Genomic DNA, 16,642 nt, shown 5'->3' with positions numbered 1-16,642 from the left:
CTCTTATCACATTGGTTGCAAAATACTCCCTAATTTTAGAGCTGTTGAAACGTGTTTTAGAATCAATGAAAATGGCAGACCTGTTTAATAGTAGTATGCTGTTCCTTCCTTGTGGTTTTATTCTTTTATTTCTTCACTCATTCTAAACATCTTTATTTTATAATCTGATTTATGTAATTCCATTATCTATAATTACTGGGAGTCTAATCCTTCTGTTTATTGGGTTCACTGACCCCCTCCCCACAGTAGCTTAATTCCTTGTTTTTCAATTATGAGTTCATATTTCTTAGGGCTTTATCTGTGGGAAAACTGGTTGGAAAAATTGTCCTTCTAGAGAAATTCTGAATTTGTTTTTGCCAACTGCCTCAGAGATGTTATCAGCTCAGAACCATATTTTGAGTTCAGTTTTGGCTGAGAAATTGCCAGACCATGAAGATAGTGTACATGTGTACCCCAGATTCACATCCGAACGGGCTCGTAGCTAAGAATCTCCAGGAAAGACTTGCCTTCCTCACTCATCATACAAGCCAAAGCAGACGGGCTTTTTTTCTGTGGTCTTTCCCTATTTCTGTGTTTGTTTTTCCGTCTGTTTGTGTATTTTGTTTTATTTTGCTTTCTAGTCTTTCACTGGGAATGTAGGCTTCAAGAGTCCCTGCTTCATGTAACCCCACACCATTGCCTCCCATCCCCACGTGGCTATTTAAACCCAAGCCCTTTGATTCCTGAGATTATTAGCAAATGCTCCTAGGACAGCCAAAGCATCTGGCTTACACAATTTCAACTTCTTTGGAATGTACTGACATTTTTTTTGTTGCCTGGTACATGACCAACTTTTTTTTTTTTTTTGAGACTGAGTCTCACTCTGTTGCCAGGCTGGAGTGCAGTGGTGAGATCTCAGCTCACTGAAGCCTCTGCCTCCTGGGTTCAAGCAATTCTCCTGCCTCAGCCTCCCAAGTAGCTGGGACTACAAGTGTGTGCCACCACACCCAGCTACCTTTTGTATTTTTAGTAGAGATGGGGTTTCACCGTGTTGGCCAGGATAGTCTCAATCTCTTGGCCTCGTGATCCGCCTGCCTTGGCCTCCCAAAGTGCTGGGATTATAGGAGTGAATGATCAACTTTTTGATATTCAATGGCAACTAAAAATACATGTTTGTTTTCTATCTATAGAATATATAAAGTATGAAGTTTAGTTATTAAATCAAACACATTGTATTACTGTAATCTACAAATTTAAAATATTTTTTGTCTACTTCATCTGGCCAAAACTGAGAGAGGTTTCTGGATGTTCCTGCTGTGGTTTTGATTTTGTCAATTCTATCTGGATTTCTTTGAAAGTGAACTTTCTTCTAGTTTTTGATGCTGCTGTTGTATAATATGATGCCTTCTTATGCCTAGTCTTTGTATGAGACTTTTTTTTTCCCTTTCTCTGTCTCTTTGGAAGCCTTAAATACTTAGTTTCAGAGAAGATTCTGAATATCACAGGAATATACCTTGGTGGGATCTTTTTTCATTCATCATTTTGGACCTTTGATGGACATTCTCAATCTGGAGACTCATATCTTTCACTTCTCAGATATTTTCTAATACAATCTTTAAAATTGTTTCCTTCCCTTTATTTCTTTGCTTTCTCTTTCTGGAACTATGAATAGTAGGATGTTTGACCTTCTGAATTAATGCTCTAATTTTCTCATCTTCTTTCTCCTATTGTTCTTCTTTGTCATTTCTTCAATATTGGGGGAGTTTTCTTCAAATTCATTTTTTGAACATTTAGGCTATTTAAGAATTCTTTCTTGTTTTCTGGTTATTTGTTGTCTCTCTTAATATGGTCTCTTGGCTAGGCACGGTGGCTCACGCCTGTAATCCCAACACTTTTGGAGGCCGAGGAGAGCGGATCACAAGGTCAGGAGATCGAGACCAGCCTGGCCAACATGGTGAAACCTCACCTCTACTAAAAATACAAAAATTATCTGGGTGTGGTGGTAGGTGCCTGTAATCCCAGCCACTTGGGAGGCTGAGGCAGGAGAATCATTTGAACCTGGGAGGCGGAGGTTGCAGTGAGCCAAGATCGCACCATTATACTCCAGCCGGGGCAACAGGGTGAGACTCTCAAAAAAAAAAAAAAAAAAAGATCTCTCTCGTAACTAAAGAGGGGGCACTAAAAACCTGGGTCAATGGTGGGCTTCTCAGTGGGCAGTCAGAAGGCCATGCTCCTTTCTGTGGGGGGAACCCAGATGTCAGTATCTGCAAGTCTCTTTGCTAGGAGGGTTTTATTTTTCCAGAAGTGAGTCCTTTGGGCTCCTACCTCAGCAAGTAAAGGGGACCAGGGATGAGGGGTGGATAAGCCTGCTTATTATGCCTGTCACTCTGGAGCTGGGATAATTTCACTTTTTCTTTTCCAACTTGGATGCCTTTTATTTCTTTCTCTTGTCTGATTGCTCTAACTAGGACTTCTGTTATGTTGAATAGGAGTAGTGACAGTGGGCATCCTTGTCTTATTCCAGTTCTTAGAGGTAATGCTTTTAATTTTCCCCCACTCAGTGTGATGTTGACTGTTGGTTTGTCATATATGGCTTTTATTATTTTGGGATATGTTCCTTCTATTCCCATTTTGGTAAGGGCTTTTATCATGAAGAGATGCTGGATTTTATGAAATGCTTTTTCTGAATTTATTAATATAATCATATGATTTTTGTTTTTAATTCTGTTTATGTGGTGAATCACATTTATTGATTTGTGTATGTTGAACCAACCTTGCATTGTTGGAATAAAACTCACTTGATTGCAGTGCATATCTTTTTGATTCACTGTTGAATTTGGTTTGCTAGTATTTTGTTGAGGATTTTTGCATCTATGTTCATCAAGGATATTGGTCTGTAGTTTTCTTTTTTTGTTGTGTTCTTGCCTAGCTTTGGTATCAGAGTGACCCTGGCTTCGTAGAATGAGTTAGGGAGGATTCCCTTGTTCTCAATGTTTTTTGAACAGTGTCAGTAAGATTAGTATCAGTTCTTCCTTGTATGTCTGGTAGAATTCCACTGTGAACCCATCTGCTTCTGGGGTTTTTTTTTTAGTTGAGAGATTTTTTTTATTAGTAATTCAATTTCATTACTCATTATTGGTGTGTTCAAGATTCTATTTCTTCTTGGTTCGATCTTGGGAAGTTGTACGTTCCTAGATAAATGGAATTTATCCATTTCCTCTAGATTTTCCTGTTTTGTGCATAGAGATGCTCATAGGTCTCTGATGATCTTTTGCATTTCTTTTGTATTAATTGTAATGATACCTTTCTCATTTCTAATTGTGCTTATTTCATTCTTCTCTCTTTTTTTCTTGGTTAACCTAGCTAGTGGTCTATCAATTTTGTTTATCATTTCAAAGAACCAATTTTTCATTACATTGATCCTTGGTATTTTTTTGGTCCCAATTCCATTTAGTTCTGCTCTGATCTCTGTTAGTTATTTTCTTCTGCTAGCTTAGGGTGTGCTTTGTTCTTGTTTTTCTAGTTTTTTGAGATGCAACATTAGGTTATTGATTTGAGATCCATCTTTTTAATATAGGCATTTAACACTATAAACTTCCCTGTTAGCACTACCTTTGATGTATTACTTGAGGTTTCGGTATGTTGTGTCTCTATTCTCATTCATTTCACAATTTTTTAAATTTCTGCCTTAATTTTATCATTGATGCAACAATCATTCAGTAGCAAATTATTTAGTTCCCATGTATTTAAGTAGTTTTGAGGGTTCCTCTTGGTGTTGATTTCTAGTTTTACTCCACTGTGGTCTGAGAAGGTACTTGATATGATTTCAAGTTTTTAAAAACTTTACTGAGACTCACCTCGTGGTCTAGCATATGGCCAATTTTTGAGAATGTTTCATGTGCACGTGAGAAGAATTACATTCTGCAGTTGTATAGTAGATTGTTCTGTAAATGTCTGTTAGGTCCATTTGGTCTACAGTCCAATTTAAGTCCAGAGTTTCTTTGTTGATTTTCTGCCTTGATAATTTGTCTGGTGCTATCAGTGGAGTACTAAAGTCTCCCTGTATTATTCTATTGGTGTCTGATGTGGTTTGGCTGTGTCCACACCCAAATCTCATCTTGAATTCCCACATGTTGTGGGAGGGACCCAGTTGGAGGTAATTGAATCATGGGGTCAGGTCTTTCCTGTGCTGTTCTTGTGATAGTGAGTAAGTCTCACAAGATCTGATGGTGATATAAGAAGGAGTTTCCCTGCACAAGCTCTCTTTTTGCCTGCTGCCATCCATGTAAGATGTGACTTGCTCCTTCTTGCCTTCTGCCATGATTGTGAGGCTTCCCCAGCCATGTGGAACTGTAAGTCCATTAAACCTCTTTCTTTAGTAAATTTCCCAGTCTCAGGTATGTCTTTATCAGCAGCATGAAATGGATTAATACAGTAAATTGGTACCAGTAGAATGGGGTGCTGCTGAAAAGATACTCAAAAATGTGGAAGGAACTTTGGAACTGGGTAACAGGCAAAGGTTGGAACAGTTTGGAGGGCTCAGAAGAAGACAGGAAAATGGGAAAGTCTGGAACTTCCTAGAGACTTGTTGAATGGTTTTGCCCAAAATGTTGATAGCTATATGGACCATAAAGTCCAGGCTAAGGTGATCTCAGATGGAAATGAGGAACTTTTTGGGAACTGGAGCAAAGGTGACTCTTGTTATGTTTTAGCAAACTTGTGGCATTTTTGTGGAACTTTGAAATTGAGAGATATGATTTATGGTATCTGGTATAAGAAACTTCTAAGCAGCAATGCATTCAAGAGGTGACTTGGGTGCAGTTAAAGGCATTCAGTTTTATAGGGGAAGCAGAGCATAACAGTTTGGAAAATTTGCAACCTGACAATGCAATAGAAAAGAAAATCCCATTTTTTGAGGAGAAATTCAGGTTGGCTGTAGAAATTTGCATAAGTAATGAGCAGCCAAATGTTAATCCCCAAGACAATAGGGCAAATGTCTCCAGGTCAGGTCAGAGGTCTTCACAGCAGCCTCTCCCATCACAGGCCCTGAGGCCTAGGAGAGAAAAATGGTTTCATGGGCTGGGCCCAGGGTATCCATGCCATGTACAGCCTAGAGACTTGGTGTTCTGCATCCCAGCTGCTCCAGCCATGGCTGAAAGGGACCAATGTAGAGTTTGGGCTGTGGCTTTAAAGGGTGCAAACCCCAAGCCTTGGCAACTTTTATGTGGTGTTGAGCCTGCAAGTGCACAGAAGTCAAGAATTAGCGTTTGAGAACCTCCATCCAGATTTCAGAGGATGTATGGAAACTCCTGGATGCCCAGGCAGAAGTTTGCTGCAGGGACAGGACCCTCATAGAAAACCTCTGCTAGGGCAGTGCAGAAGGGAAATGTGGGGTCAGAGTCTGCAGAGTCTCTACTGGGGCACCACCTAGTAGAGCTGTGAGAAGAGAGCCACCATCCTCCAGACCCAGAATGGTAGCTCCACTGACAGTTTGCATGTGCACCTAGAAAAGCCACAGACACTCAACACCAGCCCATGAAAGCAGCTGGGAGGGAGGCAGTACCCTGCAAAACCACAGGAGCAGAGCTGCCTAAGACCATGGGAATCCACCTCTCACAACAGCGTGACCTGGATGTGAGACATGGAGCCAAAGGAGATCATTTTGGAGGTTTAAGATTTGACTGCCCTTCTGGATTTCAGACTTGCATGGGGCCTGTAGCCCGTTTGTTTTGGCCAACTTCTTCCGTTTGGAATGGCTGTGTTTACCTGATGCCTGTACCCTTGTTGTATCTAGGAAGTAACTAACTTGCTTTTGATTTTACAGGCTTATAGGCAGAAGGGACTTGCCTTGTCCCAAGTGAGACCTTGGACTTTGGACTGTGGACTTTTCAGTAAATGCTGAAATCAGTTAAGACAGGGGGGCTGTTGGGAAGGCATGATTGGTTTTGAAATGTGAGGACATGAGATTTGGGAGGGGCCAGGGGTGGAATGATGTGGTTTGGCTGTGTCCCTACCCAAATCTGATCTTGAATTCCCACATGTCGTGGGAGGGGCCTGATGGGAGGTAATTGAATCACGGGGACAGGTCTTTCCTGTGCTGTTCTCGTGATAGTAAGTCTCGCGAGATCTGATGGTTGTATAAGAAGGAGTTTCCCTGCACAAGCTCTCTTTTTGCCTGCTGCCATCCATGTTAGACGTGACTTGCTCCTCCTTGCTTTCTGCCATGATTGTGAGGCCTCCCCAGTCACGTGGAACTGTAAGTCCATTAAACCTCTTCCTTTTGTAAATTTCCCAGTCTCAGGTATGTCTTTATTGGCAGTGGAAAATGGATTAATACAGTGGCTATCTCTTTGATCTAGTAGTATTTATGAATCTGGGTGCTCCAGTGTTGGGTGCATATATATTTAGAATTGTTATGTCTTCTTGTTGAATTGATCCCTTTATCATTATAAATGACCTTGTTTTTTTTTTTACTGTTGATTTAAACTCTGTTTTATCTGATATAAGTATAGCTACTCCTACTTGCTTTTGGTTTTATTTGTGTGAAGTATCTTTTTCCACCCCTTAGAGTGTAAATGTCTTTAACAGTTAGGCAGATTTCTTGTATGCAACATACAGTTGGATCCTCTTTTTCTTATCCATTGCAACATACAGTTGTCCACCAGCCTATATCTTATTGATCCCCCTACTTCAGCCTCCTGAGTAGCTGAGACCACAGGTGCAAGCCACTATGCCCAACTAAGTTTTAAATTTTTTTGTAGAGAAGAGGTCTCACTATGTTGCCCAGGCTAGTCTCAAATTCCTGGACTCAAGTGATCCTCCTACCTTAATGCTCGGAACTCAAGCAACCCAAAGTGCTGAGATTACAAGCATGAGCCACTGTGCACAACTGGGCCTATATCTTTTAAGTGGAGCATTTAGTCCATTTACATTTAAAGTTAGTATTGATATGTGAGGTTTTGTTCTGGTCATAATTATTACCTAGTTGTTTTGCAGTCTTGTGTAATTGTTTTATAAGACCTACATGTTTTATACTTTCCTGTGTTTTTATGACAATGAGTATCACCCTTTTGTTTCCATGTTAGAAATCCTTTGAGCATTTCTTGTAGGACTTGTCTAGTAGTGACAAATTCCCTTAGTGTTTGCTTGTCTGGTAAATACTTTATTTCTCCTTAATTTATGAATTTGTGTTTAGCAGGATACAAAATTCTTGGCATCTTTTTTCTTTAAGAAGACTGAAAATAGAACCCCAGTCTCTTCTGGCTTGTAAGGTTTTGGGTGAGAAGCCTGTTGTTAGTCTGATGGGATTCTCCTTTTAGGCAATTAGACAAAATATGTATATTTGAAGTTATATTTATATATTAATACTCCAATGAAGCTGGCTTCTAGCACAGTCATAAATGTTTTACCCAGTTTTATATTCCTTTGGTCAATTTTGAGTGGAATTCCATTACTAGAACTGAAGCCCTGTTCTCTGAGTCTTTAAACACCCTAAATCTATAAATTCAGAGACACCACTTTCTTATAGACTTTCTTCTACACGCCTATTACGTGTTGGCCTCGATCCCTGAACTCCTTTTCCTAGATCCTTAAGTAGCTACTGTCCTCAATTTCTATCCATGTCTCACTTCTGTTCTCATTTCCTGGACTATCAAACTCATAAGGATTTAGTTCCATTTGTTAAGTCCTCCCAAATCTGTATCTTCTGCTCTGATATTCATACCTGAGTTTTTGACTCCTGCATTGAACTAAGTTAGCATGAACTGGATGTCCCACAGTACCACAAACTCAAGATATTTAAAATCAAAGCCAGTACTTTGTAATAGTTAAGAGCTGTCTAGAGCCAGATTGTCTGGGTTCAGATCTTGCCTCTGCCATTTACCAGCTATCTGATGTTAAGCAAGTTAATCTCTCTGTGACTCAGTATCATTTTATAAAATGAGGAGACAGTCATTCTTCAGTATCCATGGGTGATTGTTTCCAGGACCCCCAAGGATACAAAAATCCGTGGATGCTAAAGTCTCTTACTATTGGCCCTTTGTATCTGCAGGTTCCACATATGCAGATATGGAGGGCCAGCTATAATAACATTACCTACCTCATCCAGTTATGAGGATTGATTGTTGCATGCGAAGCTCTTAGAAGAGTGTTTGGCTAAAGTAAACATTATGTATGTGTTAGCAGTCATTTTTATTTCATCTCCTCCTTATATCCCCTATCTCGTTTAATGGTACCATCATTAACCAATCACCTCTGCCAGAAACCCAGGAGTCATCCCTGCTGCCTCGTCTTCCTCACTTTCCTTTGTCCTGATGGAACACTTCTCAAATCTCTCCCTTCTTTGTCCTCTCTCTTCTGGTCCAGCTTGGTTGACCAGCTGTCCCTGTTTGCCTGGGACTCAAGGGGTTTCTTGGACTTGGGACTTTGAGTGCTAACACCAGGAAAGTCCCAGGCAAATCAAGCAAATTGGTCACCCCAAATCTGACCTTCATCTATCTCCTTCTAGCTGGTCTCCCCGGCAATACTCTGATCCTCCTTAAGTCCACCTTCCTGCCCATGTTATTCCATACTTAAAACTCCTCCATCATCTCCCATTCTCCAAGGGCAGAAAAACTCTTCAGTGTTGCGTAGCTTCACTCCTCTTCTTCTCCATCTGCAGCTTTGGACACTCCCTGGAGGCTCTTCCCACCACGTGGTTGGAAGTGTTCCTGAAGTCACATCTCTGTGCCTTTGCTCATGCTAGTTCCTGGACCTGAAACCTGCCCTTCCACCTGCCCACCTTCTTTTTATAATTCCTACTCATCCTACAAGTTGAGACTCAGGTGTCATCTCCCTCAGGAGGCCTTTCCTAATGCTTTTCCCCTTCCTTCCATGTCCTCCACCCTCCTCCCCTCACCTAGGTGAGCTAGGTGCACCACCTCTGTGCTCCCATAGGACCCTGGGGACATAGCTATGGAAACATTTGTGACACTATAAATGGCATGATCTTTGTATGTCAATGGCCTGCAAACTCCCTAGGCTCAGGACCCTCATCTTAGTGTGGTGTCTGGCCTGCAGCAGGTCCTCACCAGATGTTTGTTGAGTCATCTAATCCACCTTCCACTTCATTCTAGATCTCAAGCCGGAACTGGAAGCTGACTCTGAGGCAGCCTATCCACTGTAGGAGAGCTCTGATTGAGAGGTCTGCCTTGAGCTGAAATCTCTCTTATTATAGGGCAGTCCAATATTTAAGTTTTAGGCTCCAAAGTGGACCTATTTACCCCTGTGTTGCATTTCCTCTTTCAAAGTCAGTTCCTTAAAGTGGTTTCTGTTTTTAATGACCTCTTTAGACAACCTGGTCAGGGGCTTTTTGAAAGTCTAAACTTATCACTTCAGCAAGTTCTGTTTTATCCCTACAGGGACTTGCTAGGGGAAAATTCCAGCAGCTGTGCTTTCCTCCTAGAACCGGGCAGGTCCACGTATGTGTGTTGTCCAAATAGACTGGATGATAACCACTGAGCAGGAAGGGGAAGCTCATGGTGAGCTGGAGTGAAAAGGCAGAGACAGTTTGAAGAACCGTATGGGGCAAGGGTATTGTGGCTGGCTCAGTAAGTTTAAGGGTCAGATATGACCTTAGTTGGATTGGAAGTTTGAAATAGAAAAGAAGTGGCAAATAAAGCAGAAACAGAAGAATTGGGGCTTTGGGGTGTGGAAAACAGGAAGCCGCCAATAGAGAACAGGAGACAATTAGCAGCACTTTGCCCATTCTTTAGTCTTACGGAGAGTGGGATCCTTTGCAAATTCTGTATCTGGCCCTTTCCACTTGCTCCCCTGGCTTCATTTATAAACTAAAATCTAAGACTCTTGTGGTCCTTATGGGCCAAAGCCAAGTAGGTAGAGTGTGTCTAGGTGTGCAGACCACAAAGGGAAATGAAAGGCATCTGCCTACACCGCAGGCAGAGTGGGAGGAGGCTCAGAGACTGTGTGTGATTACCTAGAAGGTGGGGCCAGGTCCATGGGCAGGTCATGGAGGCCCAATCCTTCCAGAGACACCTAGAGCAGCCTGATGCTAAAGAAAGAATACCAAGTTGAGAGTCAGAGAGCTGGCCCCGTAGCTACCACTGTGCACACTTCAGTGGGTCACATTCAATCCCCAGTTTCCTAACCTATGGAAACCGTGCATCTCTCTCACCAGGTGCAATCAGTTCAGGTGCAATTCCATTCACTATGGCAAACAGAATGCACCTAGCTTTCCCCCAACCCCAGCTCATGCAGCACTTCAGCCCCCTGCAGTCTCTCCAGGTATTTTCGGAAGGTCACGAGTGACATTCCAGTATCAATGGTCATTCCGTTAGCTGTCCAGTCAGTGCCCACTAGGTTCCACTGCCTGCCCCCTTGACCACAACCTCCCACCGTGGCTGACAGCTCCAGAGCACAGAGCACAAAAGGTGCCACAGGCTCTTTTTTTTATCTGAGAAAGAGTCTCATTCTGTTGCCCAGGCTGGAGTGCAGTGGCGCAATCTCGGCTCACTGCAACTTCCACCTCCCAGGTTCAAGTGATTCTCCTGCCTCAGCCTCTCAGGTAGCTGGGATTGCAGGCATGCACCACCACGCCCGGCTAATTTTTTTGTATTTTTGGTAGAGATGGGGTTTCACCACGTTGGCCAGGCTGATCTCGAACTCCTGACCTCAGGTGATCTGCCCACCTTGGCCTCCCAAAGTGCTAGGATTACAGGCGTGAGCCACCGTGCCCAGCCAAGGTGCCACAGGTTCGGTTGGCACCAGGGGAGAAGCCCCCTCTCCCCTGAGTGTTACCCTCTGTCATGGAGTCGCCCCATCTTACAGAGGTTTTGTTAGATCTGTCTTTACTCACAGCTCACCCATTCAGACGCACAGGAGTCTATGCATAGTGGGGTGATAGGCGGGGGCTTGGCCTAGGGCACAAACCAAGAAAAGAAAGAACCCATAGTAGGTTCCCCTTCCCCTCTGACACCTGGGACTTCATTGCTGAGTCCATTAGTCATGCTTGGCTCCTTCTTGGAAAATTATAATTAATAAGAGTTCTTAACAGTGTCTTGGGCTCTCTTCCAAGCACTTAATATATACTGTCTCATTTAATTTTTACAACAATCCTAAAAGGTAGCACAGAGGGATTAAGAAACATGCTTAAAGTCACACAGCTAGTAAGTGGCAGAGTTGGGATTAGAGCCTGGGCAGCCTGGCTTAGAGACTATGCTCTTATCCTCCTCCTGGGGTATCCCACACGGCCTGTCCATAGACTTCTGGCTGGCCTACCCCCATCCCCTAAAAGTTCAGCTGAAATGCCTGGGCATGTGCAAACCCCCAGTTTAGGCTGCTGCTCGTGCCTCTGCTAGGTGACATTGAACAACTCAGTGGTTGTTCGCAGCCCTGCCTACACTCAGGAGCTTTTTAAACCATGCCCGTGCCTGGGCTCAACTCCATGCCACTTGAATCAGAATCTCCAATATTATGCTTTTGAAAATTGATTCTTATGGGCAGCCAGGGTTAAGAACACTTGAATGAGATGGTCTCTGAGGCCTCTGGCAATTCCAAGTTTCTGTGGTTGTAAATTACCCAAAGTTGTTGTCTGTGCGTGGAATGAGCCACAACCTCTGAAAGCTCCACCTGGAACCCACAATCCTCCTAGTTCTCTGCCCAATGGGAGGCGACCTCTCTGGAGCTACTCCCTCAGATCTGGAGTTATAAGGATGCCTGGGGATGCTTTCCTTTGGCCTGGTCTGAGGCTTGGGGTCTTTGGCTGCTTCCTAGACCCTCTGCGTCTGCGGCAGGTAAATAATGTTGTATGTGATTTAATGCTGAGAACCAGGGTCAAGACTTTTAAAATCCCTGAAATACCCCCCAAATTCCATATACATTAACATGCCTGGCATAGAGGAGATGCTTGGAAAATGTTGAAGAAATCAGCACTCAAGTTCGGGTAACTTGGCAGCCTGGCAAGCACTCTTCACAGCATTCCCATTTGTGTTCAGAATCAAGGACAACAGGTTGGGAAAAGAATTAGAAAAACGATGTGAGATCCAAGGGCAAGGGCAGCCTCGAAGCAGTTTGTGCAGGGTTGTCACTCCTCTGTCACTTGCAGGAGGAGAGCTGGGGACTCCGTGTGCTGGACTGAAGAAATACACCAGATCCCAGGGTAGGAGATGTTGGCAGGGCCACCTGTTGAGCAAAGGTAGCACTCACGTGTGCAATCTCTCTGCTGCAGATGGTGACCAACACCTTCAGGACGAACAATATCCAGATCCAGAGCCAGGACCAGAGGCTGCTGACATTGTCACTGGACAAGGACGATCAACGCACTTTCAGGGACGTGGTCAGGTAAGGCTGGGCCTGCCACCCCTAGAGGTCCAGGGCCCATGGGACAAACCGAAGCAGGAGCCAGCTCCCGTCATCTCCTGCCTCTAGCTCAAGGCACCTCATCGGAGGTAGATCCTGTGGCCAGGCAGGTGTCCTTGGTGAGGATAGACTGAGGCCACTGCCCTATGCCTTGAATCCAGGAAGTTGAGGCAAATGAATGGCAGACCCAGGGCAGCAGCTGCTACTGCATTTTCCCCAGATGCCTCTGCATACACTCAACCTGCAGCCTCCTGATCCAGCCCCCTCTGCAGGCACGGGCCCCTCCCACACAGGCTCACCTTCAGTGGCATCTGTGTCCCAGTTAGCCGACCCTTACTGGCTTCCCCTCGGGAGGTGTGTTTGGGTAAGGGAGGCATACGCAGAGTTACTTGCTCCAAGTGTCTCCTCCTCTCCCGGTGAGCCCCAGGCCCAGGTTGTTCTTTCTCATCCTGACTCTTCCTCTTTCTTCTGTGGGGCCACCTCCTCAATGCCCTACAATAGCAGCTCTGCCTTTCAAATGCCCTAGGCAGGTCTGATCCCTGAGACGGGTCACCTGAGCTGATCTCTCTCCACCCACAGATTCGAGGTTGCTCCCTGCCCAGAACCATGTTCCGGGGCCCAGAAGTCCAAGGCGCCGTGGCTCAATTTGCACGGGCAACAGGAGATGGAAGCGACCAAAGCCACACCCAAGCCCCTTCTGATGCCCATCAACACATTCTCTGGCATTGTCCAGTGAGCCTGCAGGGACTGCAGGCCCAGGAGGAAGGATACACTACCCCACCAACCCCAAACACTCACACCAACAGCCAGAGCAAGGCCCAGCTCCACACGGCAGCTTTGGCCTTGACCAGGAGCCAGCGAGTGCCTGGGAGCACAGGGAGCCTGCCGTGGGGGCTGTGACGAGGAAGGGCCCACACGGAGGTCTATGGATGGCCCGGGCAATGCTGCAGCTGCTTGAGAACATGCACACCAAGCCCAGCTTCTCACACAAATGTCTACGCCTTCATTTAACTTCAATTCCCACTTCTCCCACTGTCCTCTCCCACCCAAGCTCCCCACCCAGCCCGTAAAACCAGGGTTAGAGCTGCTGTCTTGGCCAGAGCCCTGTGGCCTAGGGGAAAACGGGAAAATGGGAAGCAGGGAACAGCAGTGGCACCACCTCCCCAGCAAGTCTCTTCCCTTCCCACTCTTAGGCCACTGCCTACCTCACCCAGTTGACGCAGGTGTTTCTATCAGGTGGGAGAAAAATGTCAGATTCAATAAATGTACACAAAGTCTTTCTGCTTTCATCGCACACCTGGCAATCTTTATATGTTAATAGGAATCATCAAGGCAATCCTTTATACAACCCGTTGAGATCACTTGGGCCAGGTCAGAGTTCTGTGAGGTATAAACTGGTGTGTTCTGTCTCCTGCCCCTTACTTGCCCTGTCACTGCTCTGGAGTGCAGTGGCGCAATCACAGCTCACTGCAGCCTCGACCTCTCAGGCCCAAGTGATCCTCCCACCTCAGCCTCTCAAGTAACTGGGACCACAGGTGCATGCCACCATGCCCTACGACATTTGGGATTTTTTGTTTTGGGGCTTTTTTTTTTTTTTTTTTTTGACAGAGTCTTGTTCTGTCGCCCAAGCTGGAGTGCAATGGCATGATCTTGGCTCACTGCAACCTCCACCTCCTGGGCTTAAGCGATTCTCTGTGCCTCAGCCTCCCAGGTAGGTAGGATTACAGGCACGCACCACCACGCCCTGCTAATTTTTGTATTTTTAGTAGAGATGGGGTTTCACCATGTTGGCCAGGTTGGTCTCGAACTCCTGACCTCAGGTGACCTGCCCGCCTTGGCCTCCCAGAGTGCTGGGATTACAGGCATGAGCCAGTGCACCCGGCCATTTGGGCTTTTTTTTTTTTTTTTGGTAGAGATGAGGTCTTCCTAAATTGCCCAGTCTGGTCCTGAATTCCTGGGTTCAAGGGATCCTCCCACCTCGGCCACCCAAAATGCGGGGATTACAGGCATGAGCCACCACACTAGCTAAGCCAGAGATTAAAGACATCAAAATTCTTGGCTTTTATATTCAAAAACTTACATCCAGGTGTAAAATAGAAGGATCAATGACACATCTTCAGTTTCTTCATCCCCAGAAATAGGTATGGTGTCGGGGGAAAATAACAGAGAAAACCAAAATGCCTGGACTTGAGTCCTATCACCTGGACAGAGTGCCAGGGGATGACGGTGGGCATGCGGGTAAGGTGAGGATGGTAGAAGATTCCCTTTTAAGTTTGGGAATCCAAGAATAGAGAAGAGGGCACTTTGCTTTGGGCCAAATTGCCCCAGAGTGGAAGCAAGTCTCGATGGCAGGATACCATCTCAATAAGTGTAAGATGGACCACCTGGTGTGCAGAGCCAGAGGGGTCCGAGGTCAGTCTTAGAGAGAGTCCCTGTGCCTGTATAGGACATGGGAAGCAGGCAGAGATTTTCTTGGGTAGCTGAAAGCAGGCAAGCTCAAAGGGAAAAGGGTGCAGCTGCAGGCAGCAGTGTAGAGTACAGCACCTGAAGGCCAGGTGCAGAATTGTGGGCACCTCCACAGACTCCAGCATGGTGCAGTGAGAGAGGGAGCCTGGGGGATGCCATTCACTCCATTCTAACTGCCTGACTAATGGTTTTACTTGCCTGACGCAATCCAAGTGTTTAGCCCAAGTTCCTGGGGCAATGTGGGCAGCCAGAGGCTGGGCGGGGCCCATGGTCTAGCTCAGGGTGCATCCTGCAGGCGTCAGGACATGCCCCTCGCACACCTGCACATGTCCAGGCACATTGGAGTCTGACACCTGCCTCCCAGTGGAGATGAACCCAGGACAGGTCAGGACTGAGAAGTGAATGGATGCGCTATCTTCCACTGAGGCTGCCCACAGCAGAACCCAGGGAGGGGCGGGAGTAGGGCAATCATTAGTGTGGCTGAGGTGGTTTTAAACCTGAAATGATTGTAGTAGCACTGAATTGGAGTGAGTTTACCTGGAGGAGACTAGATTTTATTTTTCCTGCCGTTGGCGCGATGTAAACGGATTCATACCAACTTGATCGCTTAGTCATTAGGTTTTCAGTAGATGTCTGCAGAGTTTAGCAGTTATTTAGGTTAAGTGAGGCCTCTGGGCCTCCCTCCAACATACTCTGTACCAGCTGATAATGAAGGCAAGTCACAGGTCGAATTCCGTTACACATACACATGTGTTGGCAAGTCATTCCGCTCCACCCCCAGCCAAATTAGGTGCTCTGAGCAAACCCTGTATGAAAAGTTTACCGAATCAGGGGCTGCACACTGGACCATTTTGAAGCAAAGCCTACAGCATCCTTCCAAAGGGTTCGGACTAGTGACATCTGTAGATTATTATACCCTGTTCCAGCAAGAGAGGAAGTGCCTTCAAAAAATTATACCCGATCCAGGTGACTTGGATACCACCAATTTCACCAGTGAAAAACTATTTCTAATATCTATTATGTTCATTAGTGAAGACACTTCTGTTGATTTAAGATTGTTGACGTGCTTGTATTAGCTGTCTCTGTCTTTTTGATGAAATGCTAGCTGACCACCTCAGGTGTGTGTACTCTTAAACAGGGCGCCTGAGTACCCTTAGGTGTAGGTTAAAACCGTGCACCTGGGGACTGCCATGTGCTGGCGGATCGGCTGCAAGGAGTTCCCCTGGACGACTGCCATCAGCTGTTAGCCCTCCTTAGGGATTGTCCCAGCTGGAGACAACCGTGTCACCCGAGGTCATGCCACTTCCGAGGGCAGCGCACATCCAATGAAACAATTCTAGGCCCCTGGGACAAAAGTGCCTGCCTTCCTGGAGCTTGGATTCTGGTGGAGACAGACAATAAACAAGGTCAACACATGAAATATAAGCCCGTAGTGCCTTGGTCAGTGATAACATTCTAGAGAGAATGATCAAGTAGGGCAGGGGAGTGGGAGTCTTGGAGGTGGGGTGTGGACAGGGGTATGGGATTTGCGATGTCAGAGTGGACCGGGTTGATCTCTGTGGTTGGTCACTGATCAGGGTGCATTCGAATAAAGACCTGAGGAAGATGAGGAAGAGAGCCTGGTGGATACCATTCATTCCATTCTGGTTCCACGCACGCCGACTCTGACGGTTTACTTGCCTGAAGCAGTCCAGGCGGTTAGCTCAGGTTCCTGGGCTACACTGGCAGCCAAAGGCCGGGCGGGGCCCGCGGCCTAACTCGGAGCGCACCCTGCAGGCGCCTGGACGCGCACCTCGCGCACCTGCGCACGTCCGGGCAGGTGGCCAGCGGCGGCAGCGGGACG

General features: G+C 45.8%; 1 protein-coding gene across 1 annotated transcript in view; it reads left to right on the top strand.

The window, feature by feature from the left end:
* The window catches only part of PIK3R6 (phosphoinositide-3-kinase regulatory subunit 6), a 65,929-nt gene extending 52,154 nt beyond the window's left edge, over nucleotides 1-13,775 (top strand). Inside the window, exons 19-20 of the mRNA XM_008010318.3 lie at nucleotides 12,203-12,315; nucleotides 12,913-13,775. Of these exons, the coding sequence (XP_008008509.3) occupies nucleotides 12,203-12,315; nucleotides 12,913-13,069 (270 nt within the window). The 3' untranslated portion in view covers nucleotides 13,070-13,775. The remainder of the gene's footprint in view (nucleotides 1-12,202; nucleotides 12,316-12,912) is intronic.
* Nucleotides 13,776-16,642: the final 2,867 nt, after the last annotated feature.

The sequence above is a fragment of the Chlorocebus sabaeus genome, chromosome 16 (assembly GCF_047675955.1).
Source record: "Chlorocebus sabaeus isolate Y175 chromosome 16, mChlSab1.0.hap1, whole genome shotgun sequence".
Lineage (NCBI taxonomy): Eukaryota > Metazoa > Chordata > Mammalia > Primates > Cercopithecidae > Chlorocebus > Chlorocebus sabaeus.
The sequence above is the reverse complement of the archived record's forward strand: the minus strand, read 5'-3'. Positions and strand labels throughout refer to the sequence as shown.